Source organism: Mycteria americana, chromosome 15 (assembly GCF_035582795.1).
Source record: "Mycteria americana isolate JAX WOST 10 ecotype Jacksonville Zoo and Gardens chromosome 15, USCA_MyAme_1.0, whole genome shotgun sequence".
Classification (NCBI taxonomy): Eukaryota; Metazoa; Chordata; class Aves; order Ciconiiformes; family Ciconiidae; genus Mycteria; species Mycteria americana.
Genome location: NC_134379.1, coordinates 9,231,422 through 9,258,817, shown reverse-complemented (window position 1 = coordinate 9,258,817; position 27,396 = coordinate 9,231,422). Strand labels below are relative to the sequence as shown.

At 48.2% G+C, this 27,396-nt stretch overlaps 1 protein-coding gene across 5 annotated transcripts in view; it reads left to right on the top strand.

The window, feature by feature from the left end:
• CAMKK1 (calcium/calmodulin dependent protein kinase kinase 1) overlaps positions 1 to 27,396 on the top strand; it is a 109,286-nt gene that overhangs the window by 32,125 nt on the left and 49,765 nt on the right. For 4 of the 5 annotated variants that reach the window (XR_012777986.1, XM_075518093.1, XM_075518095.1 and 1 more), the window contains 3 exons: positions 10,912 to 11,465; positions 21,571 to 21,618; positions 23,347 to 23,400. Coding sequence is in view for 4 of the 5 variants with exons in the window: in XM_075518093.1 (XP_075374208.1) it covers positions 11,010 to 11,465; positions 21,571 to 21,618; positions 23,347 to 23,400 (558 nt within the window). In the remaining variant the exon portion in view is untranslated. Of the gene's footprint in view, positions 1 to 5,217; positions 5,376 to 10,911; positions 11,466 to 21,570; positions 21,619 to 23,346; positions 23,401 to 27,396 lie in introns of all 5 variants that reach the window. The other variant, XM_075518094.1, reaches the window with a different exon arrangement.

Here is a 27,396-nt window from a genome sequence, read left to right as displayed (position 1 = left end):
AGCATTGCAGTGACTCAAAAGAACGTCTTTCTCCCCAGCAGTCTTTGCCTAGTGACTTGCTGGATATTCTCTAGTCATTGACCTTGGGGCTTTGAAAGTGTATTTTGGCTTAGAGCTAAAGCTTAAGGATTCAAAGGAATTGGGAAGCCTGCTACCCTTTAAATTTCCAGGCAGCGTGGGTTATGTATGCACGGACAAGGGTAATCGTAGGGGCGGTTTACCTCTATCTGATTCCTGCAGGATCTGTCGCTCATCACCCCCCCTGGAGCCGGTTCCCTCTGTACAGAGAACCTCTCTGCTGCTGCCTTTGATTTTGTGCAGGTTAACTGAGGCTGTGTTTTTCAAGTCCAGGGGTTTCTAAAAGATGTGAGGATTATCAGAAGGTGGGAATTATCCACGTGGAAATACAGCAAATACTTTGAGCTCTGAATTTGAAGTCCATTTGTCTTTTCTTATAGTGTTCGCTGCTTTGTCTTGCCCTGTGTAGTTCTTCTGTGCTTTGCCTCTTGCCTTGGGGTATGCAGATTAGCAGAGTTGATGACCTTCTGCCCATGGACACTTAGAGATAGGTGCTGGGATCATTTCCCTGGTTAAAACTCTTTGCAGAGATCACCTTGAATAGAAATCTCCACCCATATTTGAGCTGCTGGGAAGAAGAAAGCCTGCTGTGTTCTGTGCTGTATGTTTTTATTGTAGACTGGTAATCCTGGAACAGCTGGAAATTAATGTTTTTAAAATGCCGGAAAGACTTTTCACTGAAGCTGGCTTACAGAACTAAGCAACTCGATATATTCCCTGAAATACCTCCAGATCTATCAAAGGCAGCTGAAACCTTTCTCTGTATCTGGGAGGAAGATAAACCTCTAAGACTGACATGTATAAATGTGAACTTGTTCTGCCTGGTGGCTTGTTCGGATTGTTGTGGATGCTTTTTAAATATCACTTACTTCAATGCTGATCTGTGTTGTGAGATCTGAGGCTAGCAAAGGTATCTTGATGCTGAATTACTTCGCTGTGTTGATGTGTGAAATACGTGTGCTTTCCCAGATCCGACTTTGCTCCTCCTAAACTATACCAGTGGTGTTCTGCAGTGACTTGCTTTTCTGTCATTGAATTCTTATATATTGTGCAGCAACAGGAGAACTGAGCATCTGTGAGCACCTCAAAAGCAGAGTTAACTGTGGCAGTTGGTATGGAATGTGGTGATGGGTGCAGAGGAGGGGGCAGGCAGGACTGAGAAATAGGCTGGTGAAATAAATAAATTGGAGAGGAGGAAAGAAATAGTGTGGAAGCGTGCAGGCTGTCTGCTGGGTGCTGATGTGCAGCTGTGGGCTGAGACACCACTGCTGAAGCAGCAGCCTGTCTGCACAATTTCAGGTTGCTTCTTACCTCCTCCTTTATTTATTTACTAGTGTATATCATGGGCTCCGCTGGGGAAGCAGGATGCTGCTCAGGCTCACAGGGCCTTGCTGCAGAATATATCCCAGAAATTTGGGAATTCGAGTAGAAAACAGTTGCAGGCCCTGGGTTGAGCTGGCAGCATTCATGGTTGGGAAACCCCTTGGTTCACTTGTAACCTGTGTAGGTTTGATGCAGAGTGCTGAAAGCAATGATGCTTAACCTATTTTTTACAAGACTTTTGTAAACTTGTCCTGGCAGGAGGAGGGTGGCCTGTTTTCCTCTCTGCTCCTCCTCTCTGCAGCTTTTTTGTCTGGTTGGGCAGAGGAGGAACCCTTGGAGGTGTGAGGTTCCCACATGTGTGGCGGACCTTGGCAGCATGTAGGGGTGGGGCTAGAGAAGGTCTTCTCCAAGCTTGTAAATGCCTCATGGGGGAAAGACGATAAAGAAGATGGAGCCAGACTTGTCTCAGTGGTGCCCAGGGAACAGATAAGAGGCAATGGGCACAAACTGAAATACAGGAAACTCCATTTAAAAAGAACCCCCACCTTTTTTTTTCTTACTGCGTAGCAGGCAGCTGAATGGAGGCTGCCATCCTTGAACAAAATTGCCTTGCAAAGGGAGCAGGCAGGCTGTTCCTCGTGGTCAGTGGAATGTGGGCGCAGCTGTATATGGTGTGTGGTCCCTGTGGTTTCTGGTCTCTGGTTTAACATGTGCAAGCACCTACTGCAGGCTCCTCATCACACTCTGGTGCAGGAGGGAGCCTGTAGCCCCACCAGGAAGCAATCCCAGAAGATCAGCCATTGCTTACACTTCTTTTCTGTTCTTCAGGATCACAGCTTGGTGTGTGAGTGCTGGTTTTCCTGGTTGGCAGGCTCCCCTGCTTTCCTGAAGCCTTTGCTGCAGGCTTATCAGGCTTAAAAACCAGACCTTACACTAAAAACAGAGGGTAGATGCCATGTGCTGTGTCTGTTGCTGTGCATTGTGGTTTTGGTTCTGTTTCTTTTGTATTCCCCTTTCTTTCTCTCTCTGCCCCAAGAGATGCTTTCCATAGGCTGCCTCTAGTGCCCTGGGTCCATTTTGATAGGATGTGTCCTGCTTTGCAGCACAGTAACCCAAAGGTGCTGTGACAATTGCAGTGGTTTAGAGACAGGTTTGATTTGAGTACTCAATTCTACTGCCATGAGATCAGAGGAGATGTGGCCATTGTGGAGGGTTAGACCGTGCACTTGCAGACTAGTATGCCATTCAGCTCCTCTTGAATTCTTCACTTTGGTTTGTTCATCACTGTGTCTTTTTCTGTGGCAATTTTGAGGTATCAGTACAGATTGCAGTAGAAGATAGCTCATCTGAGATGAATCCCTTTCCCTTAGAACAGTCCGAAAGTGTGTGTTCTTTAACCTGCCACTTAACCTCCCCATGGTATGGACATTTGAAAAGTCATTATTGCAATGAAGACTGGAAATATTAAAGACACTCTAATTCTAAGGTAGTTATTTTGCTCATGAATCAATGGGGTCTGGCTACTGCCTTGCTTGTTAGTATTTTACAAACAATCTAAGCCTTTTAAACCTCATGTAATCTGACATTCTCAGTTATTTTTTGAAGCACCCCCTTGCCAGCTGTTTAAATGCCACCTCCAGCAAGCCGTGCTCTCTGCCACTGCTGCCCCCTCTCCTGGGAATCACGCTGCCTCTCAGCTCAGCAAGTGATGGCAACTGTGACACCTCTTCCTTCTCCTCCTCCCTGCTCAGGTTCAGCCCCATGAGTCTGCTCCCTCCCCACTGCACAAATTCTGCACTGACCCTAGAAGGAGCCTCTCTGTGTGAGTTGAGGTTGCCCATGCCCACCTGTGCAACCTCAAGCTGTAACAGCATGTACTCTTAGTGGTCAGAAGGCTGCTTTTCCACTGGACTATGGGGTTCAGCTTTCCCTGCGCATGGTGCAAGTTGCATTTGGGGTTATTTCCTGCATTCTTGATGGGTATTGGAAGAGGAGGTTTGGCGTAGGCAGGCTCTGAGGTCTGGGTCAGTGTTGGCTGAGTGCCAGATGGGAGCACGCACAGGAGCAGCTTTGGAAACAGGGGTCTCTTTTGCTCTCCTCTGACATCAAACTGAGTGATTCAGATGTTGCCCAGGCTGTGTATGCATATTAACAAGCCAGATTCCTTCATATCTCTTTCCCTAGGGTCACTTGGAGGTAGGGCAAACCATCTGGTATGGCTGGGGACATGCTGGGGACATACGCTGCATGGTTATGCAGCACAACTGATCTTGGTGCTCTCTTCCCCTGCCAGCCTCCTCCGTCCTCCTGTCCCTCATTGCTCTGGATGTCAGGCTGGCACAGCGACTGGGGTCCTTCCCCCCACAAGGCTTTTGTATCCCTTGTCACAAGGGCAAATGGGATTTGTTATCTGAGGTCACCTGCAGGGGTGGTGTGGATGTGTGGAGTTGGGTGTTGGGATGTGCTGGGTTTGTGGTCGCTGCTGGGATGTTGCAGAGACAGTGAGTGGAAGCACTTAGCATCATTGCAAGCAAAACCTGTGAGATACGTGGGCTGAGTGCCTCTCATGCTTTCTCGGCTGTAATTTGCAAAATAAAACCACCTCCAATGGTCATACACTGATAAACAGCTTTAAGAGACTAAAGCAAAAGCAGATATAGTCCAGCATCAAGGTCTCATGTCCACAAGTCTTGCTGAAGGCTTGTCTGTCCTCTCTCTGCTATAAAGCATGGCAACTAAACCTGCTGTACAAAAGTAGTTTGTAGCCAGGGCTCGACTACAAAGGAGCACAACTCCGCTTCGATTCATTGGTGGCGTCCCCACCGAAGCTGTGGTTAAAATGTGCAGGCATAGCTGCCCTCAGTCAAATAATGTTCTGGCAGGGCTCCTGTTTCACCAGCATTATCTGGAGTGTTTAATGTTAATATCACTTTTGCTTAGCTAGATTTGGCACTCCTCAATGTTTTCTTGTTACAGGAATTTCCTTAAGTAGAAACTTTCTTCAGAGTAATTTTTGGTTGATTATTGCTTATATATGCAATTAGTGTAATTGCATCTGATTATGCAAATTTATTTAATCATATAATTAGAACATGGAGGGATGAAATATAATGCAGTTGGGAAATCTTTTGTAAAACTTCCTGAGCTCAGTACTCTGTGCACAAGGTGGTTGTTATCTCTCATGCTGTAGGCTGGTAGACTGGAGATTTTGGTTCAGCATCCTGGCTAGTTTCAAAACATATTTAAAACGTGCTGTTAATTGCTCTTAAAATTGGTTACATGGCCTTCATGGTGTGAAGGCGTGTATCTTATTTTTTACGTGATAATATCAGGAGCTCGCTGTTGAGCTCAGCCCCGCTGTCTTACATCCACACCTTACACACAGGGACATGAAAGCTTCAGTCCTGTATCAAACCCAACCCCTGGATCCTGTCTGCAGCCAGGGTGTCTCATGGGGAAGAGGAGGAGAGCAGGACAAGCATGGAGTGATGGGTCCGTGGCGTGCTTATCGTCTGTAGCTCAGGAGCTGAACTGGCCCTGAAATCCCTTTTGAAAACACCCTGCCTTGGTAAGGCATATACGGACTAAGGAGGAGGTGGTAGAAATGGCGCATTTTCCAGACCATGGTCTGGAGATGTTTGTTGTCATTCAAGAAATCTGGCAGGAGCAGGGGCCTGAACCTGCTTTCCAAATTTCTCACGCAGTGCTTGAATTGCAAAAATACTGTTCTTTGTCATTCAGCGGTTACTTTTAAAGCTGTGCTAGGAGCTTCACAGAAGTAATCAAAGCGCCTCACTTTTATGATCTAATTTTCAGCTGTGGCACAACAGCCAGACTCACTGCCAAGAACTGTGGAGAGAAGAGGGAAAAAGACGAAGATGATTATAGCAGGATCGAGTGATTTCTCAGCAAGCCGTGATTGTCTGTGCTCTGTAACAAGAGCCTTGTAAGCAGCAGGATGAAGCAAATGTATGGTGTGTATGCAAAAAGCACAAACAGTATATTCTTATTTAGTGTTTGGGTTGCGTTAATGTCTCCTGCTTCTAGTCGGGAATCGGTACCAAAAGCGATTACCCTCTTCCCAGTGAGAATGCAGTCCAAACGGCTGGTCTGGTGTACATCTGTCTTGATTATCTCTGCAAGGGCTGCAGGGATTTGCTTTCTTTTTGGCTTCACAGGGCTGTGGCTTCTCATCGTTCTTCACCACTTGGTTTGGGCTGCCTTTTAGCCAGTAGATGTCTGAAGGTGGTTTTCACAGATGCCAAGAAGCTCATGTGCTTCTCCGAGGCCTGATTCCTCACAGCAGCAGTGTGAGTGGAGATGGGCAGGAGGCAACCTCAGCTTCAGGTGTGCTTGGTGTGCCAGGGGTGAGCAGAGCTGAAATGAAGGCCAATGTGCTCTGTATTGAATTGCTGCAGAAACAAATGAACTCTCTGGCTACTCTCCCACCACAGCAATGAGACCCATAAGTGGTTGGCTCCTTAGATCTCAAGAGCCATGTGTATCAAACGACTTTGTGCTTGCAGGGCTTGTGGCAGCTCAGATGTTGCTCTGGTGCATGGCTGTGGGACATAAGTCCCCCTTGAGCTTCTCCAGACTGAAGGTGTTGGAGTGAGCTGGCTGGACTTTGGGCAAGTGCCTCCCCCATGTACAAAAAGCTGATGGGGTCAGGGTGGCGGCTGTGGAAAAGTATCTCCCTCGTGTCAGGGTAGTGGACTAATGCTGAGTACTTGGGGAAGTCCTGCAGACCCAGCTGCAGAACAGGGAGTATGGGAGAGAATCCAGGATGGAAATAGTCATAGGCTGTATTGTTTGGTGTGGGGAGACAGCTCAGGCTCTGGAAGGGACTTGCTGACCTAATATTTCAAAAATGTCATTCGAGGAGCTGTTCAGGACTTGGCAGCCCAGCTCATGACTTGCTGCTTCTCTCCTTAAAGGGAGTTTTCTGGTGCCGGTTGACAGCAGTCAGAGCAGATTCTTCATCCTGGCTGTGCTGCTGTGGGGGAACATCTGAAGGAAACACAACACAAGCACGGGGTGATAGAAGATAGGGCTGGATGTGCAGCCCAGCTCTGCCCCAAGGCAGGACTGTGTTCCCGGTGGGGGGTCTGACCTGAGCTGAAGGGTGCTGGTGATGGAGATGACATCCGTTCTGCAGGCAGCCTGTCCTGGCACATGGCTGCCTGCACCATTTAGAAAACTTGGCCTGATTCCTGACCTTGCTAGTATATATTAAAGCAGCAGACTAAAGCCTTCTGTGATCTTTGGGACATCTCTTTGTGAGAGTGCCTTTTGGTCTTGTGTGGTCAAGAGGCACCTAATGGATGTGGCCTTCAAACAGGGTTTCAGTGTGACATCCTTGCCGGTCCCCATGCTGGCACAGAGGATGTCATCCATGAGCATTTGAAGAAGTCTCCAACTCTGAGCAGCAGCAAGATTGCTGCCTGAATGCTTTCCATGCAAATGCTTGTTATAGTTATTATTCACTGTGACTTATTATACTGCAAAGGCCCTTGGTGCCTCAGTGCAGGGCAGATATATTCTCAGAGAAAGAAGGGGGAAGTGGGATGAGGTGGGCTGAGGGCAGCGTCATTCCTCTTAACCTGGGAACTGTGACAGATGGAGCTGTAAAGTCACTTTTCTGGGTAGCCTGTAGCAAAATCAGGAAAGGAAAATGGATTTATTGAGACCCAGGGCCTTTTAACCTCCCCATCCTTCCTCATAGGAACGTTTCTAGTTAGCCAAATGGAAGGACCAAGCAGTAAACTAGACTTACAATTTTTTATTTTTCAAACAATGCTTTGAAATGCTTTATTGAGCAGCAAAATTAATTGCATTCGCTCATCTCCTGCTCCTGTGTACAATACAGAGAGATCTTCTCCAGAATCATATTCCTTTCAAAAGGGTATTTTGTACCATGCTCTGCTCAGCGCCTGTCTGGGAAACATGTGCAGCCATTTGATAAATATATTGTGGAAAACACTGTTGAAGTGGCAGTCTGCCTGCAGCAGAGAAATAGCTACAGGGAAAAATAGTAAATAAGAGATGTGTAAGTAAATTCATTTTGCTCATATAAGCTTGTTTGCAGCTTTAGTTCATGTCTGCAGCATAATCCTCTGACCTACAGCAGGTGTTAGTGTTGTGGGGGATCAGGCTGGTGACTGAGTGAGGAGCACTGCCCAAAGTGGTGCAGGAGTTTGTAGAAGGTAGTGGTAGTGTCTCTGTTTTGCTGGGATTTCCCATCACAACAAGGTGCAGTTGTGTTACAGCCTGACAAATGGCAAATCCACCACTGATTTTTGCCTCGCAGAAATAAATAATTGCCTTTTGTACTGAGTTTTATGCAAGTAAGACTGGTCTGTGTGTAACTGATTTGCTTATTCAGAAACCATTGCTTTCCAATATACTTTTGGAGGATTTATCAGTGAAAAGGAATCCTTCAAAACAGCAGAACACAAAGCCCAGCTCTACAGATGAACAATTATTTTCTGTAAGTCTTGCTGGATTTTTTTAGCATACTTTTAGCAGCAGTGTATTTGTTGTGATGCTGTATGGCTCTATTTGTTTTGATCGGATGAACTGATTTATGGGGTTTATCTTAAGTTTATCTATTTAAGTTGCCAATCTATTTAAGTTGCAGAAGATTTATTTTGCAGCCTGAGCTGTGGGTTAGAGCTGTGCAAGTGTGCTGCTGCTTTTGAGGGGGTGACACCCCAGGGTGCCTGGTCTGGGCAGTGAAGGGCTGCGCAGGTAGCTAACATGAGCATTGCTGTTTGCTGGGACCTGGCTGCTGTTCCTTGTGCTTCTGGCTTTTTTTCTGTTGGCTGAGCAGTGAGGATGTGTGTGAGACACCCAAGCGTTCAATTCAGGTGGGTGATTTGTGGGCTTTCACAGCCAGCTGCACAGCAACACAGGCAGATGCTTCCCTCCCCTTGCATCTGCACATGGGGAAAACCTCGTGGCAGGAGGAGGGAAGAAGGTGGGGGAGCTGCAGACTTCAGTCGCAGGTTGATTTTCCTCTTCATGCTCCTTAGGAGTGAGGTGAGCTGTGACTGTCCAGAAGCTAAAGCTGCTGGAAGGAAAGGCCTTGGGTTTGTCTCTCTGTAAGCAGAAGAGCAAAGCCAGGCTTTTAACACAGGGTGGAATCAGAGGTTTCTTCCTATCCCCTTGTGCAGGCTGGATTAAATGGTGAAAGCATTCTTACTCCCTCCCCGCCTTCATTTAAAATAGTTTCCCTGATTGAAGGGAACATGCAGGCCTGGAGTGCCGGACTGTGAGGAGAGCTGCAGCCCAGCCCTGGTGGCACAGAGGGCAGCTGCTGCTGATGGAGATGTGGACTGGTGCTTTCCTAGCCATGCAAGGCAGCCCTGGGAAGTCACTGCACCGCAGGCAGGGCTGGAGGCCAGTTTGTGCTTCCCAGGGGCCGAGGCACTGACCTCCACCCAAAGACAAGCGTGCAGGCATCCTGCGAGGAGTCCTTGCGAGTGTCCTGTTGGGAAATGTGCCTCTCCGCAGGCTCTGGAGTGGAAGGAGAGCCTCTTCAGAGATAGGGCGGCTGCGGGCTTGTGGGTTGCCCTGACCCAATGCTCCTAGGTCAGCCCAGAAGCTTTCCAAGTGCAAACCTTGCACGAGCATTTTGCAGCCCTCTGCAGGCTTCCCGCAAATCCATTTTGAAGGACAGGATCATTGCTGAGCCAGCACAGGGCTGCAGCTGGCTTTCTAGCTTGAAGCCTGGTTTTGGGGCTTTGGGAGAGCAGGGAGGCTCATGCTGCTTTGCCTGTGGGTTTGTGCACTTTACCATGTGCAGTATGTGCTGGACCAAACCCTACACCCCTTCCCTTGCTGCTGCGAGCTACCCCCTGGTGCCTGCATCCTGGCTCTGAAAGGGATTTATGCTTTGGGATTGAAGGGTTTAAATATAGTTCTAATAGAAGCTTTTAAAGCTGATCTCACCAGTTCATTACTGTTTTGAGTGAGTGACACTTCTGTCAATTTGTTTCAAACAAGCCTGCAGAAAAGGCAGGAGAAGGAGGGAAGATTATACCCGGGAGGGGAAGGAGATGAACAGTGGGCTGCAAGGAGGAACGTGGTGGATTTGGATGTTTGCACACTGAGTGCCCAGTGTGTCCCCCCCGTGACTGGAATGCGACCTAGGGTGAAGCCTCCCATCCAGATCTTTCTCTAGTTTCCTTACTGGTATAAAAGATTGCTGGACCTTGGCTGCTGCACTTCTCCGGGGGACTTGGGAGGTCGTCTCTCTTTGCAGCAGAGTTCAGCTGTAGTGGGTTTAACTGAGCATCATTGGGCAGCTTCAAGCCAGGCTTGACCTTTGCTCCGTGCTCCTTGACGAGAGTGTTGTGTGTGTTCTGAGGCTGATGCTGGATGGGGTTTTTTGAACTCACTCACCCCCACCCTTCCTCATGTAAATTAAATGTGGCCGGTGTGAAAACAGGGCAATACACGTGTCACCTGGCTTGCAGGGATTTTTATGCACAACCTGCTTTGCATTTAGAGAACCAAAGGTTGCAGTATTTCAGAATACACTGAAATTCACTGGATGCGGTCCAAGATGCTGTGACTAGAACTAAGTTCTTCCCCACTGTCCCCAGAAACTGGGCAGAGGAATGAGATGATGCATCCTGCAGCACTGTATCTTCAGAGGTGATTAAGGGATGACAGCCATGTGCTGCAGAGGATCATTTCCTGCTCTGGACCATGCTGGGAAGACTAAAATCTGTTTTAAATTGAGACTGAAATTAGCATCCAGGAAACAGCGATTTTATTCAGCAGTTTTAGCTTTGTATTAGATTTTTGTGTTCTGTAGGTCTTTTCCAAAGGAAAAGCTGATTCCCACATGCTGGTAATCATTAAGCATTGTTGATTTGCAACTCAGTATAGCTTTTATACATGGTGGGCAGCAAGGTTAATGCGTGTTTGCACACAGGCTGCCACTGTGGGGGGCCGGGGGCGACCCTGGAACCAGACTTGCTTTTAAATTCCGCCTTTGCTGTTGACTGCATTGCAAATAACTGAGAGCATGGAAGTCACCAGCCATGCCTTGGCTTCCAGGCCATTCTGTGACACTCTCTAGGGCCCTATAGGGCAACAGAGAGACTACTGTGGAGCCCTAAATGTGTGTGGATTTGTTATGCGTGTTGGGTGTGGATACATACCAGAAGCTCCTGTACCCTATAAATAAAAATTCAAGAGGTCAAGAAGCTGTACTTCTCCTTTTATTGTAGGTTCTGGTTGACTGTTGGTCTAGCTACAGAAGGAGAAGTTCTCTTTAGCTGTGTCACTTGTTGCACATCAGATAAAATCTCATCTTTATCGCTTTCATATCTAGCTCGATGCTGGGGTTTGCCTTTCCTTCTGAGTGTTTGCAACTTGTTTACAGTCTGCCAGTGTTTTGCCTTCACTTTGTTATGTCGGAAGAAGCCAGAGATGGGTGTCTTGGTTATGTTTGTGTTGAGTGAACATTATTCAGTTTACCTCTGTCTTTCCTTTTAGGTATTTCGTGGAGAGATTCCATGCCACATGCTGTCTATGAGTGCTAGCATCGCAGCTCTCTGCAGTGCCATCTGAGACCATACGAGCTGGACGCAGTGATGGGGGACTCTCCAACAAATGCCGTGGATGGAAGCATAGACACGTGCTGCAAAGACACACAGACTGAACTGGCAGAGCGGGTAGCAGCCATAGATATGGCTGTTGGCCCAGACAGAAGTGACCAAAATGGTGAAGACAACAATGAAGAAAATGACACAGTCTTTTCTGGTAACATAAAAGACATTCAAAGAAATGGAGTCAACAGTGATATGGGAATAAATAAACTTCTGCCCTCCCAACAGTCAGAAGATGCTCATTGGAGGCATGTTCCTAAGAGACCTCTCACTAGACCTGTCCTATCAAGTAGGAAGTTGTCTCTTCAGGAAAGATCGTCAGGAGGTTATTTGGCTTCTAGCAACACTCCAGGTTATGGTCCTTATGCCACAGGGCCATCGCCACGTATAATGAGGAGACCAACGATAGAGTCCAATCGGGTCTCCATATCAGATTCTGAGGTAGGCATGTTCTCCCCTGTAATTGTGGTGACGAGGTAAGGTAAGTCTTTCTTAACTGCTAATGGGAGTCTGCAGTCTTTTGGAGCAGTAGATCTGAAAGCACTGTTTTTTCTAAGGGGAAAAACATCCCTGAAACCAGGGATTGTATTAGCTTGGAATGGCTGAACACCTTTGCATTCATCTCCCAGACCTCTTCTGGCTGTAGCCCTGGTCCTGATGTTTGGCTCCTTCAGCCCTCACCTGCCTGGGATAGTCCTGTTAAGGGGCCAGGACCCCTGATGTGTAGTGTTAGCATGGAGAAGGCCTGTCAGGCTGTTCAGAGAAAGGGCTGCAGCCAAATGGCTTTGCTCTCGTGTCCCTGCTATATGTGCCTTTTGGGAGTTTATCAGTCACAGCAGCTTTGCTGATGTTATTTTATGGATTTAAGCTTCTGGAGATTATGTATCTCCTACTGTGTTTTGCCATTATTGAATGCATGATTTAATTTTATAAAGAGCTTAAATGCACTGGTGTTTCCTACTCCGGTCAGGATTTTCCTTTGTCTTTAAAGTGTTTGTAACAGCAGTGGTAACTGAGGGCTGTGATCCTCCTCTCCTTCAGAGGAGTGTCTTTGGGTGGCTGCGGTTGTTCCTGCTGTCCATCTTGTGGTTGCTCTCCTGGTACCAGACCTGGGCTCAGACCTGTCCCGGAGGTGTAACACGCTGTTAGTGGTCAAGTGTATTGATGGAAGTGGCTGCTGGTTCCAGTTCCCTATGCTGTGATGTGCTGTCATGGGGAGGATGGAGAGCCAAGAGAGGTGCTGTTCAGACCATTGCCACCCAGTGTTGTGCTGAAGATGTTGAGCCTGCAGCAATGCCCATGAAGGGGTGTGTAGCAGGGCTTTCTTTGAAAGCCAGGCCTGATGGAGGTGGTGTAAATGGGTGTTTCTTGAAGCCAAAATGTTTTGTAAAATGCTACTGGCTGGGGAAGGATTTCAAGTAGGGAATGGGCTGTCTGGAGTACTGGAGAGGGAATGTCATTTCAGCAGGGCTGGCAGCTGGTTTGGGAAAAAACACACTCATATCTGAATTATCCCCTAAGCCCAGGCTGTACTTTTTTCTGAGATTTTTATCTGCTATTTATGGAGAAAAACCAAGTTTTCCATGTCCCGCCATTTTTCTCTGGACTGAATTTGCTTCCCAGTCATGTTTGTCTTGTGTTTCTGCTCCTAGGGAATGGGGCAGGGCAGAGGGAGGGGTGGGAGATGTTGGTGGGTGCCACACTCCATGGTCTCACGCAGAGGTGCTGCAACAAGAGAGGAGGCAGTGTGCTGGAGAGAGGAGCGATGGTGGTGTGGAGGGCTGCATCTCCTGCCCTGGTGCTGTGAGAGGTGAGCCCAGGAGAAGCCTCTGGTTCATCTTGTGACTGTGAGCCTTGTTCTGGTGAGGGACAGGCCCCTTCTGTGGGCATTTTCAATCTCTCTCTCCTCTAAGGCTGGCAGTACGGTGCTACTCACCTAGTGAATTCACCTCGGCTGCTGTGCCCTGGCACTGAAGCAGGACAGAGACAGCAGCTGGGGGCTCAGGAGCAGCACCCATCTGACTTCCTCACCCAGTCAATGGGGAGCATGTTGCTGAACGTGGCTCTGCCAGTGCCACTGTGCCAACATGTTGCTCTTGGGCACTGTAGTGCTCCCAGCCACGATGCCTAAATCCCACCGTGGTCCCACCCTGTGTCATAAGGGACCTAAATCACTGGAGTTTAGACTTTTGCCAGTGTGGGTCCAAGTGACCTAGAGCTTAACATTTGTGTGGCTTAGTGTTTCCCTCCTGAAAAGTGGGTGTTTTCCCCTTGCACATCTGAGGGGACGGGTGCTGTGCACGAGCAAATCGGCCAGTGTCCTCTGGGAAGTTTTGCAAGTCACATTAGCTGTGAGATGGGTCATGGCATCCCTGGCTGATAAGAGGATGTCTGCAGAAGGTGCACTGCAGAGATTGCAGCTTCTTTGATGGCAGCTGTATTCTTTAATAAGGGAGACAGTGAGGGAGAGGAGCTGATTCTTGGAAGCGGACGTGACTTGTGTGCCAGCTCTCCCATCCTGCAGTACTTCGATTGTGCCAGGAGTGGGGCTTGTCTGAAATCTGTTTAAAAGTAACTGCAGTCGAGTGTGACTAGCACATTCACATCTGCAAGGAAATTTGAAATACTCTGTCCTTTTCCACAGCATCTGCATCTTGGAGAGCAATAGCTACTGCCTTGGGGGAGGAAATGCTTAGTCTGAAATGCAGACGCGGAGCCCTTCATTTTGCTGCTCCCGCAGCAGTCTGTTACGCAGTGCTACATTTTTAATGGTCACTTTGATATAACTAGATCCTTGCTCTGGTGCAGTCCAGATGCTTAACAAAGCCATGCTCATTGGAAAGCATCATTCATATTAATGGAGAATCACTGTGGCAGGAGGGGGAAGGGAGCCCAGGCGAGAGCTGTGTGCGTTCGGAGATGGGTGCTTGCCCTCACAGTGGTGCTCTCGGGAGCTGTGCTTCATCTTCCCAGCTTATAGGGACAGTATGCGTATCCTGTAAGGAATAGCAAAAGGACTAGGAAGATGCATGCTTGTTTATAGGATAAAGTTCGAGGCTAGCAACTGAATAATGAGAAATAAGTGTTAGGTGTGTGACAGCAAGGTGAACGTGCAGCCTGCGTGCAGTGCAACTCCAGCATCCTGCGTATGACCTGCCAGTTGTTGCTAAGCGGTTGTTGCACGGTGGTTGAGTTCATGGCTAAGACGCTGGCAGTCCAAATACAAGCTATACAGCTAACCAAGATACAGCAGGGAACTCAGAAGAGAAATGGAGAACAGATCTTATGCATGCATTTGCTTAGTACATTTGCTGTAAGCAATTAGAGGAGTCTTGCATGTGGGCAGGGAGGACTAAGCAGAGCCAGGAGGTAGGAGCAGGGCTTGTAAGAGTTACAGGGGACTCTGGATTGAGGCTTTTGGTCTTATGGGGGATAAAATAACCCTGTGATGAGAAATACAATCATGGTGTACTTAACAGCAGCTGCTGTTGTGTTTTCTGTTGATCATTTTGATATGCAGACCTTCAGTGAGCAGGGAGGCTGGTAGGTCACTCTGACAAGATCCAGCTCACTGATCATGGCATTGCCCCTGGTCTCCCTGCAAATGATTCTTTGACAGATCTCGTTCTAGGCAAGCTGCACATTCGTACTCGAGTCCATGTCTCTCACCTGCTTAAAGCCATTTTGGAGTTGCTCCTTTCTCCTTGCATTGAGTATCCAGTGTAAGTCAGTGCCTTTTGGGTGGCAGGACATCCATTGCTCTGGCTTGCAGCTGCTGCCCAAGTGAGTTACAGTCTGTGCAAAAATGAAGATGAAGTTCACGAGCATTTGGGCTTTATCAGCGGCACACGTGCCGGTGCCATCCATCAGGAGCAGAGATGGATGGGGCTGCATATCAGAATTTCCTGTGTTATGTCGATAGCGATCTAGGATTGAATCTGTTTTCCCTCTCCAGTGATAGCAGGAGTGGTGGCTCACTGCCTTGCTGTCAGTGGTTCTGTATTCTTGACTGATCTGGAGAAATAATGGAGAGATGTGCTGTGGGGAGACTGGATATGGGGATACAGCGGAGGTGAATTCTGTTGTTCTCTGCTGAATTATGGAAGAACCATGTGTTCAGCTAGAGACATGCTGCTGAGCTTTTTAATGCTGGTTTAATACTTGTTCACAGGCTGGGAGGAAAACTTGTATTCAGGGATCAGAGGGCCAAGAGCTGAAGCTGAGCCTGTGGTGCTGCAGGAGGCTTCACGTGGTGCTGTGAGCAGGCAGTGAATTGTGCTGTCCCGTCCCTGGGTCTGATACCGCAAATGCCTGCCTTCTGAGCGGGGTTTCTTGGGTTTGTTACTGAGGAAGACAGTGGTTCCTGGGCTGGCAGGGCTGCAGCAGAGCCAGGGCTTGTTGTCCTGCACAGAGGCAGTTCCTGATCAACTGACTGGAGCCACCGATTAACTAATTGCCCTGGGTTGGCAGCTGGTGGTGTCTTGCAGCCACTGCTGTCAAGTCTGGATCTGCAGTATTAACTCTGCAAGAGAAGTAACCTGTTCTGCTCTCCTGACAGCATTACTGTGTACTTAATTAACCTGATCTGTCATATCTCTCTGAAAATTGATCTGTAATTTTCAAAACAGGCCAATTCCCTGCTTGTTCTCCTCCTCTCTTAGGTTATGTGTGGACCATGGCCTGGAAGGTTCTTTCAGTACTGCCTTCTCTGGTAGGAGTGCCTGCTAGGCTGGTGGGAATTCTGCTGCCTTTGCTGTCCATCAGTGCTTCGCTCTAAAGGCAATGGCTTTGCCTTTAGCTGTGGCACAGAAGTGATTAAGCTGAAGCTATTAAGGGTACATAATTCTGCAGAGCTGAGGCACAGGCCCCAGAGTTTAGGTTGCTGGTCCACATTGCCTCTGATGTGACATTCTTGGCTCTTGCTCGGTGCTGGCAGCGTGGCAAGAGGAGAGGGTTTTCTTGGGGCTGCTAAAAGCAGCTTCTGCTTTGCTGCACGGATGATGCTCATGTGCTTGTATGTACTGGGGCAAGACTCTCTGTGAATATCAGTCTGTACAAACATGGGTGTCTTGTCACCGTGTTTGACAGAGCTTGTCCCACCTAAAATGGCAGGGCTTGTATCTGTGAAAGGGTAGAGGTGCTGCTTGTTGGAAAGTGGCATTTGAAAATGCAGTGCTGTGCTTTTGGGGTTTTTTTTTATTCTGCTGTCCCCAACCAACCTTTTTAGGTAGCCAACAAAAATTTCACTTGAAGAGTGGCTAGAAGAAGAATAAAAGATGTCTTTTTCCAGGCTTTCTCCCCAGACCTGCCAGCACAGTTAATAGCTTTATACTTTCTCTGCTCCAGTCTCTTCTGGCTGAATCGTCTTTTTTCTTTCACATGTTCCTTTTCTCTCCCCTGCATCCACCCACTCCCTGGCAGCCTGGTTCTTCCAGCCCTGGTGTCTGCGTGGTCCCTCCACCCTCTGGGATCAGCAGGAGGTCATTCCAGCTCCCCACTGCCTCGGCGGCCCTGCATGTCGTGGTGGTGGGCTGGGGCCATGTGTGCTTTAGCGGAATGGAGACGATGAGTTGGGCCAGTGTGTTTCCCTTCTTGGTGCTGCTGCTAGCTTGAGCATGCAGGGAGGAGGATGAGCTGACAAAGGAAATTTTCCTGCACTTGATGTCCGTGGCTTATCCGAGAGGCACAGAAAATAAATTGCTGCTTTGTCCTTTCTGTCCTTCGCTTTCCACATCTTTATCATAGGCTTCTTGCTTGTTTGGCCCACTAGTTTGAAGCTACTGGTGTCGAGATTGGTTAGAGGCAGTACTTCGGTGCTGGGCTGATCCAGGTCTCGTGGTCCTCCAGTCTCTAGGAGCTGTCTGGTTTTCTTCACAAGGTCGTGATTTCCTAGCTGTGAGCAAAGGTAAATCCAGGTGGGACCAGGGCAGTGGTGGGGACCAAGCTCCTACGCAGTGTGGGCTGGAGAGGGGCTCCTTCCAGCCCCATGAGTCCCTCAAACTAATCTCTTCTAGAGGTCTTAGTGTGGTGCTCAAACTAGAGCTCTCTTGAAAAGATCAAAGATACTTGGAAAACATTTCTTCAAAGAAGAATCCCCCACAGGCACTGCTAATTTCTTTTCCTTGGATTAATTAACCTTTATTTAAAGTTACATTTCCAACTTGTCTAAGCACAAGGTTTGAGAGAAGGAGAAAGCCCAAAGCTGCAGTTGCAGAGGGGCTGGAATGGGGCTGCCTTCATCCCACTGGACTCGGCCCCCTTTATTCTTCTATCCACTTTCCAAATGATACCCTGGGGACCCAGTGGGTGCCCGTGCTCCTGCATCTAGCTTTGGGGTCTCGAGTGGGTGAGCCCAGACAGCAGTGCTGAGCCTCAGTGTTGCACTTTCTGCCCAGCTGTGGCCAGTGCTGCTGCCAGCAGCCAGTCATCATGCTGGGCTTTCAGTTTTGCACTTGTTTTTGGATGTTGTTTAAAAATCTGTTTATTTTTCTTACCTCCATGAGCTCTGGGCTTCATGTGACACTTCTCTGTCCCTGGACAACTTTCTAATTCGTATTCATTGCTGCCCCTAATACCCCTTTTCTGGCTTTTATTTTCATTTTTTCTGTTTTCAGAACTGCATTCACTTCCTCTTCCAGACAGGATGAGTTTAAACCAGTGTTGTCCTCATTACTGGCTTTTAGTTCCCAATTTTCTTTCCCATGCTTCTCTTTAAAGTGTATCTCTGAATTGCTGAAACTTATAATTCTTTTCAGATTGGTGAATTTGGCTTCTTTACAGGGGCAAAATTCTCCATTATATATGAATGTGTGTAGGCAGTCTGATTGTTTTTGGAAATGTCTCTCTTTGGAAACCAGCTCTGGCTCTTCCTTCCCATCCCAGTGTCCCCCTGTACAGAAAAGTCTCAATTCTCAATTTCTTGGGGTTTGTCACACAGCAGTGGCAGCAGTGAATTTATGGAATTGAACCTGGACTCTAGACTTAGCTGTGCTTTATAATTTTGATCAATTTTTGCTTTCTGTGGCATCCCCCCCCCAAGTAATACCTTAGACATGTTAACAAATGGGGTATCTTGGTTTTTAAGGTGGAACAATTACTGCACAGTTGGATGGACACAGCAGTCTAATTTGCTGACAGCTTTTCATTAAAGGATCTCATTAAGGTTCTTGTTCTGTTTGTATTTATCAGCAGTTGCAAATACATTGGTGTGATGAAATCAGGAGGATTGTACAATGTTATCTTTAAGAAACACTTGGCCCAAAGATAGGTGTTTTTCTCTGATAAAGAAATAATACTATTATCCCACTTCCTGCAGGAGAACCAAATAATAACATAACAACCCTGCCAGTCTGCAGCGACACATGGCAGGAGTTGCTTGAGCTGTGAATTATGGCCTTTCTGCAAGGAAGAAAAAAAGGTAGAAAGCACCTATAACCTGGTTTGATTTTTTTTTTTTTCCCCCCTGTGTCAGCTCAAGTGCTCGAAGCAGCACAGAAGCTAAGATGATAGTGCTTCTCACCAGTAATTACCTGAGTGGAGAGCGATGGAGGTGTGAATCAGGTAGAGATGTGGTGATAGTGAGCAGAAACTCTTGGAGGCTGTGCTGCAGACCTGGAGCCCAGACTCTGTCATCACCCTTCCCTTGGACCCTCTCTGGGTGTTCCCATCCCAGTATTTATCCATCCCTTTTGAAGAACCATCACCCAAAGGCAGGTGTCCTGGCATTGCTCACAAGCTCCACTTAACAGCAGAGGAAGACCAGAGAGATGCTTCAGGTGATCGGTCTGGTGCAGGATAAAAGTGGTAATTTCTAGACAGAGGTAAAGAGGGATGGTGGGAAGGTGATGGTCAGAGTCAAAGGAATTGGTACCTTGGACACAGGGAGCAGGCATAGTCCCTCCTCAGCTGCATTAAATTAGTGCTCTGTAAGGGACTTTGCCCAGCTGCATGGCTTATGTCCTGCATGAAGGACTCTGCTCCTTCAGATGGGAGGGAAAAAATGCCACCGTGGCTCCCTGGACAGTGTGTTTGCAAGCAGAAGCCGCAAACTCTGTGCTTTTGAGATGCCACCTTGGCTTGAAACAAGATACTGAGTGCAGACCAAAGAGTATATGGCCACATGTAAAAGCCTGTCTTTACTTGTACAAGTAATCCCTACTCAGGGGAGGAGGCCTGTTAACAGGACCTGGGCATTGCAAGCTTGCTGGTTTGAAGAGCAAGAGATACTGAGGTGGTTGGAGGCTTTCTCAGAGGGATGGTCACTTTTCCTGCCTGTCTCAGCCACTCTGAGTGTTCCCCCATCGCTGCAGCATTGCAGTTTTGCACAGGACAAGGTGAGGGGAGTGAAGCTGAGTTCGGGGAAACCCAGAGTAGGAGACATCAACAGAAAACTGTTCCTGCTTAATTTGTGAAAATCACTGCGATGCGAAGCACAGCCTCGTGCTGGGAAGTGAATCTGCTGACATGAGGTTTTCAGGGGAATTTGTTCTCCGCGTGTCTGTACCCTGGGTTCCTGCATGCTGCCCCCTCCTTTGGGGAGGGGAGTCCTTTCTACAAAATTCAATGGGATTTTTCTTTTCTGTATGTTTCAGTGGTCTTATGCTTTGCATCTTGGCTTTTGCTGGGTCATTCTTTCTCCTCTCTTGTTGCTCCTAGTTCTGATGGATTGTTTTTTGCCTTTGGAAAGACGTGCTTTGCTAGCAGCAGAGTTAATATGCGTCTATGGCCCCATTACTCAGTTGGCTCTTCCTCCCTCTCAGGGTGGTGGAAAAATCTTCCTTCACTGGAAACAAGATCAAGATTTAAATCATTCCTTGTATTCCTGACAAGCCACTGCTTGCAAGCTTAAAAAGTCATCAGTTCCCCATTCCATTATTCTCCTTCACTGCAATGATTGCTTGTGTTAGGAGTGTTTTCTGGTTGGTGATGGGGAAAAGTCAAAATTATCATTTACCACGTCCGTGCTCTAGTGCATCCCGAGAAGCAGAGGAGTGTTGCTTTCAGTGAGGATGCTGCACAGGGATGGGGCCATGACACCCCCCATTTTTACAAACGGACTGAAGGCATCTGGCTCTGCTTTGCTGTCCTGATGCTGCTTCTGTAGATTGCAGGGCTATTTTGAGGTATATGGAAAGGCTAATCTACCTGCCTGCATGTTTTATCACCTTTGTTCCCAAAGAAGTGCCTGCTGCAGAGGTTGGAAGTGAATTTCCAGCCTGCTTTAGTGCTTGGGAATCTCTGAGAAATACTGTGTATTAAAATGTGTCCTGTCTAAGGCTCAGCCCACACCATGTGCTGTGGTTGGAAGTTCCCCCCTTCCCTCACCCCACTGAGTTTGGGACTGTCCCCTCCCCTGCAGTGGCAAAAGCCACTGCAGCCCACACTCCCCGGTGCCAGTGCTGCAGAGATCCCCACAAGAGCACTCTGACTGTTTGCCAGGAGCTTTGCATTGCAGCAAGGTGTGTGCTGCCCTTCCGTGGACCCTGTCGCAGTGGCCGAGCCAGGCAGGTCCCCTGGGTGCTGCACTCGTGGTCTTGAGCCCCACAGGCTTCTGTGGTGTCTGGGATTTTCTTCTTGTAATTAATGAGGGTGGAGGGGTCAACTCCAAGTGAAATGCAGCCATGGAGGTTTTGCTGCTGCTGTGAAAGAAAGTGTTTTCAGTTGGGTAGTAACATACTAAAGGAAATGGTGGACTTAGCATCAGATGACTGCATGGCTCCTCTGTTCTACCTCTGCTTCCAGCAGTTGACACCTGGGGCCACCATCACTCCCTGTGTGGCTCACAGTCTATTGAGTAACTCAGCACCCTGTCATTACACCCTTGTCATGGCTTGTCAGGGGTCTGCATCCACTGTCCTTCCACCCCTTGGGGTTTCAGTGCTGGATAGCTTGCAAACAGAGATCAGGCCTGCTTAGGGGTGATTTACTTCGACAAATACTGTATCAGCTGAAGGGAATCCATATTGTTTGTGTTGTGTTGCAAAGGAGCTTGGCTCCACGTGCTCTCCTCAAAGAGTAGCGTGCAGTACAGGTGAGGGTTCCTCTGAGTGCAGCCCCAGCCTTCACACATGGCCCGCAGAGGGTCCCTGTCTTTGTCAGGCTGATGTTGGGATGGGTACAGGCTCATGCTGTGACCCTGGGATTGGTGTGGGTGCCTAGGTGCTAGAAGCTGCCAGGCCATGAGAGTCCCGTGGAGCTAGGGATGGGTGTTTTTCTGCTTGGTATTCAACACAGTCTGATGCAGGCAGTCCATGTAAAGAGGCCAGGGGCTGCTGTCAGGCTCACTGGGCTGAACCTGGAGCAATGCTGGAGAATGGGGGTGGAGGGACCTCTGGCATTATGCCAGCACAACCAGAATCAGAATTCAACCCATAATTGCTTTGTCCTGGGCTGTCAAAAAAAATACAGTGCTTATAATGTAACGTATACCGGTTTGAATAAGATTTAGTCTTTCATTATTCAGCACTCTGCCTCTAGTTGGTACTGATTCAAACTCAGTCATTTCCTTTTACCAGTACTCTAATTGTGTTCTCCTTTTGATTTGCAGGACTGCGTGCAATTAAACCAGTACAAGCTGCAGAGCGAAATAGGCAAGGTACGTTACTGGAGCTCATATTTGTCACAAGCAACCTACATGCACATGCACGAGTATGGGAGAGTGTGCCAGCCCAAGGGATCTTACTGGCTGAGACTCCTTGCAACTTGTGGGGTTTTGGGTTTGGTTTGGGGGGGGTGTTTTTGCCTTATTAGTCTGAGCAAGTCTTGTTCAAGGTCAAAGTGGAGCTACTTCCTCTGAAATCTAAATTTATTTTCCTTCCCTCTGAAGGTGGTTAAGCTGGCTCCCTTCCAAGGTGTTTGCTTGCCAAATGTAACAAAGAGCCTTTGATGCATTAATACAACCCAACAAGGAAAGAAAACCAAAAAAAGATCAGGGCAGGTGTTTGATCCCCGTCAGGACTAGTTTAAGTTTTTATGTCCATGAGCAAAATGCTAGTTTAATTCTAGTCCACATTTAAAAGCTGCAGAATGATTCAGAAGAGATTCCTCCAAAGTTATTTAGAGGTCTGGGTTGGCGAGCAGTTCAGACACCTGCACATTTGGACATCTGCCACCATTGCAGATGGGTCCTCGAGCGATGGTGCTGTCTGGAAGCTGTACCTACCTTTGCAGTTGGAACGCTGTAGTCAGAAGGGACTGCACCCTGAGCTGCAGAGACCTTCACCAAAAGTTTCATTAGCCCAAACTCCTCTCCAAAGTGAGAGGCCCCGGGCTGTGGGAGGAGTCACCCTTCCTGTGTGCACAGTGGGCTGTGTGCTTGGCTGCCCGCAGTCAGGGTGTAAGGCTGGAGATACCACTGCTGGTGGTACAGCAGATCGTCATCTGAAACTCACGCAGCTTCGGTCCCGCTTATGGCTTTTGTCATTGGCTTAAGTATGATTTAAGGAGAGTATGAGGCCTTCTCTCTGGTGGATTTGCCCCTGCCTCCTCCTTCTCTGTGGGTCAGAGCAAGCAGATCAGCACCCTGAGGTTGGTGGAGGGTCTGCTGGACCTGCTGTGCTTCTGAACCAGCCAGATGGCTTGTCAGTCTCCTCTGAGACCTGGACCTTTGTTCCAGCTCTCAGTGAAGTTAAAAAATGTTTTGAAGGCTGTAGTGTTCATATTACTCATTTATTCAACAGGCATCTGTCAGGGATGATACCTAGCCATGGTGTCATGTCTCACTTGCATAAAATGTATAGTGTTGACACAGAACTGCAAAAAAACCCAGCAGTTCAGATGGAGTTTGGCTTCAGGCTGTCACTGGAGCTGTGGATACAGCAGTGATCCAGGCCTGCATCTGCCCAGGCAAGAGGCAGTTGGAGGAAAGCAGGCAGCTGGTCCTAACTGAAGTCCATTTGCTGTCGAGACATGGAGAGGTTTCCTGCTGAAAGTGGTCTTGCACAGAAGTATAGGAAAGATGTCCATGCAGAACTTCCAAACTTCCACAAAAAAATCTGCTTGAAAATTATTCTGTCTTCTCCCCACCCATGTTAAGACAGACACAGTGGCTTTGACTCGGGGCAGGAGGCGATGGGCTAACACTCAACTCCTCCAGACATTATTAATCCTCAAATGCCCTGTGGCTCCAACAGAGCTGCCAAAACATACAACCTCGCTGTGGGGTCACATCACCTACGGACTTTGCTTGAGGCTAGGCATGGCCTGGGGCCTTGAAGGGTTTTTTTTTTCTTCCCCTATGCAAGGCCATGGTCTACCAGCCTTGAGCAACAAGGAGACAAAGTGAAGCTGCTGAACTGACTGTGCAACTTGTGTTTATTTTTAGGGTTCCTATGGTGTTGTGAAACTGGCCTACAATGAAAACGATGACAAGTATTATGTAAGTGTGTCTTGCCTCTGCTTCTCACTGCTATCACTGCTCTGTTTCCTTTTGTACCACTGAGAGCTAGGTCCCCCCTGCATTGCTGCTTTTAGCATATACATTTCTGATTCAGGTGGCATGCAAGGAATCGAACCTCCCCACTGGGCATGGAGCAATGCGCTGCTGCCTGTGCGCCTGCTTGCATGCGGCGCTGAGCGGGAGGGAAATCGGGTGGGCTGCCTTATATAACAGGCAGGGATCTCGGAGGCAGGCTGCAGAAGTGTATAGATGATTTGTCTTGACATTTTCTAGCTATGAAGCAGGTCACCTGAAATTAGAGGCATGTGGGTGGTGGTATTCAGCACCTGCTGTGCATTGGAAGATCGGCCTGGAATGAGCAGGCATGTTTTGTAAGGAAACGGGGGCGTTGATCAGAAAGATGCTGAACAGTGTGGCCCAGCTGGGCAGTGCCTGGCTCCCCTACATCTTACCCCCTTGCGGGATGTCTCCCCGTACACCAAATGGGACCTTGCTGTCAGGTTGTGAGGTGTAGGATGCAGGGCAGAAGACAAGTCGTCTTAAATCCTTTGCTGAGCTGAAGCCAGCATTGGAGGGTTTCAGATTCAAAAAGGCTGCTTATGCTGAAGACTCCTGGTCTGTCTCTCCCCTTTCAGAGGGAGGTGAATCCTAACCATCCCAGCTGGCATTCCTGCAAAATCTGCTTGTGGAGATGTGCTCATATCCCTGGGCTTGTCCTGTGGCAAGTTTTGCTCAGGCTGAGAGCAGGAGCTGGGCAGCTGGCAAAAGGAAAACTGCCTTCTGTGTGTGGCTGTGCCTGAAGGCTTGTGGAAACAGCTTTGACCAGAGTTTCTGGCCAATCCCAGGGTGGGTATGTGCTGCGCAGAGCTGGATGGTTGCAGTGCTGTTGAGCCTGAACCCAGATGCCCTGAATGCAGCCCTGCTGGTCTGGCCCTGCACAGAGCTGCTGCTCTGTACTGTGTTTGGTGAGAGAGGTCCTGCTTTTGCTGCTGTGATGGAGCCTCATGTGGCCTCACGTGGGTGAAAATGGATCCATCGGAGCACCCAGACAGACTTGTGTGCTGCTCCCTGTCCCAGTGCACAGGGCTGTTGGCCTTGGCACAAAAGAGAATAAGAATATGCCATGGACATGTAAAGCATGCTTATTCCCTGCTACTCCCCAGCTAGCTTTTCCTCCCTGACTCTTGGATTTATAAGTGACATACCAGGTTGGAGGGACCAGGTGGGAGTTGCATGCCTATTAGTATTTGTTAGCTCTTCCATGCTTCCAGTGGGCATGAAATTGCAGCAGAAATGTCTTGAAATGAAGGATGGAAGAGATGAGACAAAAAATCTGGACAAGGTGCCCTAGAACTGGCTAAGCAAAGGAACCACAATTCTTTCCATTCCCTGTGCTTTCCAAGCTGACTCACCCGCTGTATGGGAACGGTTGCTGTTTCCGATGGCTCCCTTTCTCCACTGCCTTCCGAGTCCTCCCTCCTGTGCCCTGCATTAGGACAGTTTCGCTCTGCAGAGTGCGATGTGCCTTCCCTGATCAGTCTGTCCCACCAGCATAGGTAGTGCCAGGACCAGCGGCGCAGAGCGGGGAACACATCACATCACATTTATTTCCAGCTGAAAATACTCTTCTTTGAAAACTGTAATCTTTATGTTTTGGCGCTGCCCTTTTGTGCTGGGAATTCTGATGCTGTGCTGCAGGCTGCCCAGGGCGGGCAGGGCAGTTGTCACAGCTTGACAGAGGAGAGGTGGGTTTAGGTTAGCATTGCCTATTGTGTTCTTGTCCATGTTTTGGATGTAGATTAACACTGTGGATGTAGATTTAGCTGGTCAAATCAAAGCCAAAAGTGAAAGCCTGTGTCCAGGTTAGCCTGGTGTGTGTTAGTTAATCCCCACTTAATCTCTATTTCTTTTTCTAATCTAAGCAAACACTTCAAAGCTACTGCAGCCCGAGAGTGGCTCGCATGCCTGGGCACTTTTTTCATCCTCGCTACCCAAAGAGGGACGGGGTGTGCAGATGCACTTACGCCGGCGTCGCAGGGACATGCTCTTTGGTTCACCCTGATCCTCCTGTTGTGGGGGTTAAGGCAGGGTCTGAATTGGATCTCAGCAAGGACCCTGGGGCTGTGAAGTTGATCCTGGGAGGTGTGTGGCATGCTACAGCGGATGGAGAGATGGCACCAGAGCGAGAGCATCCGCAGTGTCCACCTGCGTTTTATTGCAGTGAATGTCAATGTATGGGAGAGGAGAGGGCAGATGGCTGCACTGCTGTCAAAAGGCTGTGATGCTAAAGTCTGTTTCATGTGCTTGCTACCCTTTTGGCTGGGGCAGTGGGAGCTTTCCCCCTTCCCCAACTGCAGTCACATGCAGACAGGCTGTCACCCCTAATCCTTCTAGGTGCCTGTACTTGTGTTTTCCAGGAGGGCAAGCCATGATGGAGAGACCTCCACTTTTCCAAGACATTAAAACAGCCCAGGAGCTGGCAGACTTTTAAAGTTTCAGAGAAATAGTAACCAATTGTGTAACTGGCTGATGGTGGCTTAGCTCTCCAGGCCTCCCAGTGTGCCTGACCCACGTGCTCTCCCAGTGCTGAGAACTTCCATGCTGCTCTGCTTATCGCTCCTGTCCGAGGCTGCATTGCAGCAATGCACCCTGACCCCCGGGGGGGATACCTAATGCAACTGCCTGTTACCAGCAGTTAGTAGAAGCAATTGCGATTCTGGTAGTTGGGGAGGGCCTTTTCTCTGTGTTTATTTTGCCCCAAATTTAGCTCTGGAGGGTTGCTTTTGTCTCAAGCAGTAACAGGTAATTGGAGGAAATCAGCCCTTGTTTGGCCTTTAGTGAGCAGCCCCTAATAACTGATTCACATGTGCTGTGTCTTAGCATGATGCCGGGGTGTTACTGCCTGCTTTATTTTCTTTAAGCTAGTGTGCTGCAATAAAAAGGAGCAAAACTTTAAAGAAAGCAGGAAATTTTTATTTTGGGGTATAATTCAGAGTGTGACTCCTGATTCTTGCTGAGGCATGGAGCCCTTTGCTAGCTCCCTTCGAAAAGGCAGACTTTATAGGTACCAGGAACAGAATCTAGCTCCTGTCAAAGCAAAAGAAAGGATTTCTATTGCTTTAGTGAGTTTTGGATCTGGCCTAGAATTAGGAAAACCTCTCAAGAAAAAAAGCTGATCACTGCATTTGGGAAAAAAGTAGATGGGTTGTATTTACTTTGTGGGTTTTTTACCTTCCATTAAAGATGAGAGAGTGCTTCCAAAAGCTTTATCCTTCATTGCTGTGAACAACCGCAGTGCTGTGGAGGGCTGTGAAAGTGTGCTGGCTTACATCAGCGGATGCAGGGAATGTATTAGACCGAGGAAATGGAACTTTCAGAACCAAGTACGTGACCCAGTGCTCCCTCCAAGGAGGAGACCCCATCGGGATGCGAAGCTGGCTCCCAGAGCAGAGGTCCCTGCTGCTGGGGCACGTGAAGCTGGTACAGCAGCATTCGCAGGGCTCTGCCAAGGAACCCTTTACAGCTGGAAAGGTTTCAGTGTCTTGGTTTGCAGGAGATGCTTTGACAGTGACTAGGGGAAAAAAAGAAGAAAAGCCAAGCTCTGTGAAAAAGCAGCAAATAAAAAGCAAAGGCAAATGTGTCCAGGCGGAGATCTAGTTTGGAGTCACTGTGCTGATGGAATTTGATTCTGTGATGCCTCGGGTCATGTCTCCTTCCTATTTTCAATCTCTAAATCAGCTTGCAAAGAAAAGTGGTTATGATGGACATTTGTTATGCTACTTCTGGACAAAAGCAATAGTATTGTAGGCTGTCAGTGGGTTTCTCTTTTTTTTTTCCTTCTTTTTTAATCTGGTTTCCTAAGAAACAAGACTTGTGTGATTGTGCTCTCTGCCTCTGTACCTAACAACCTTTGCACGGAGAGCTGTTTTCTACCAACTCTCAGTGATGGGGAGACATTCCTTCCAAGTTTATGAA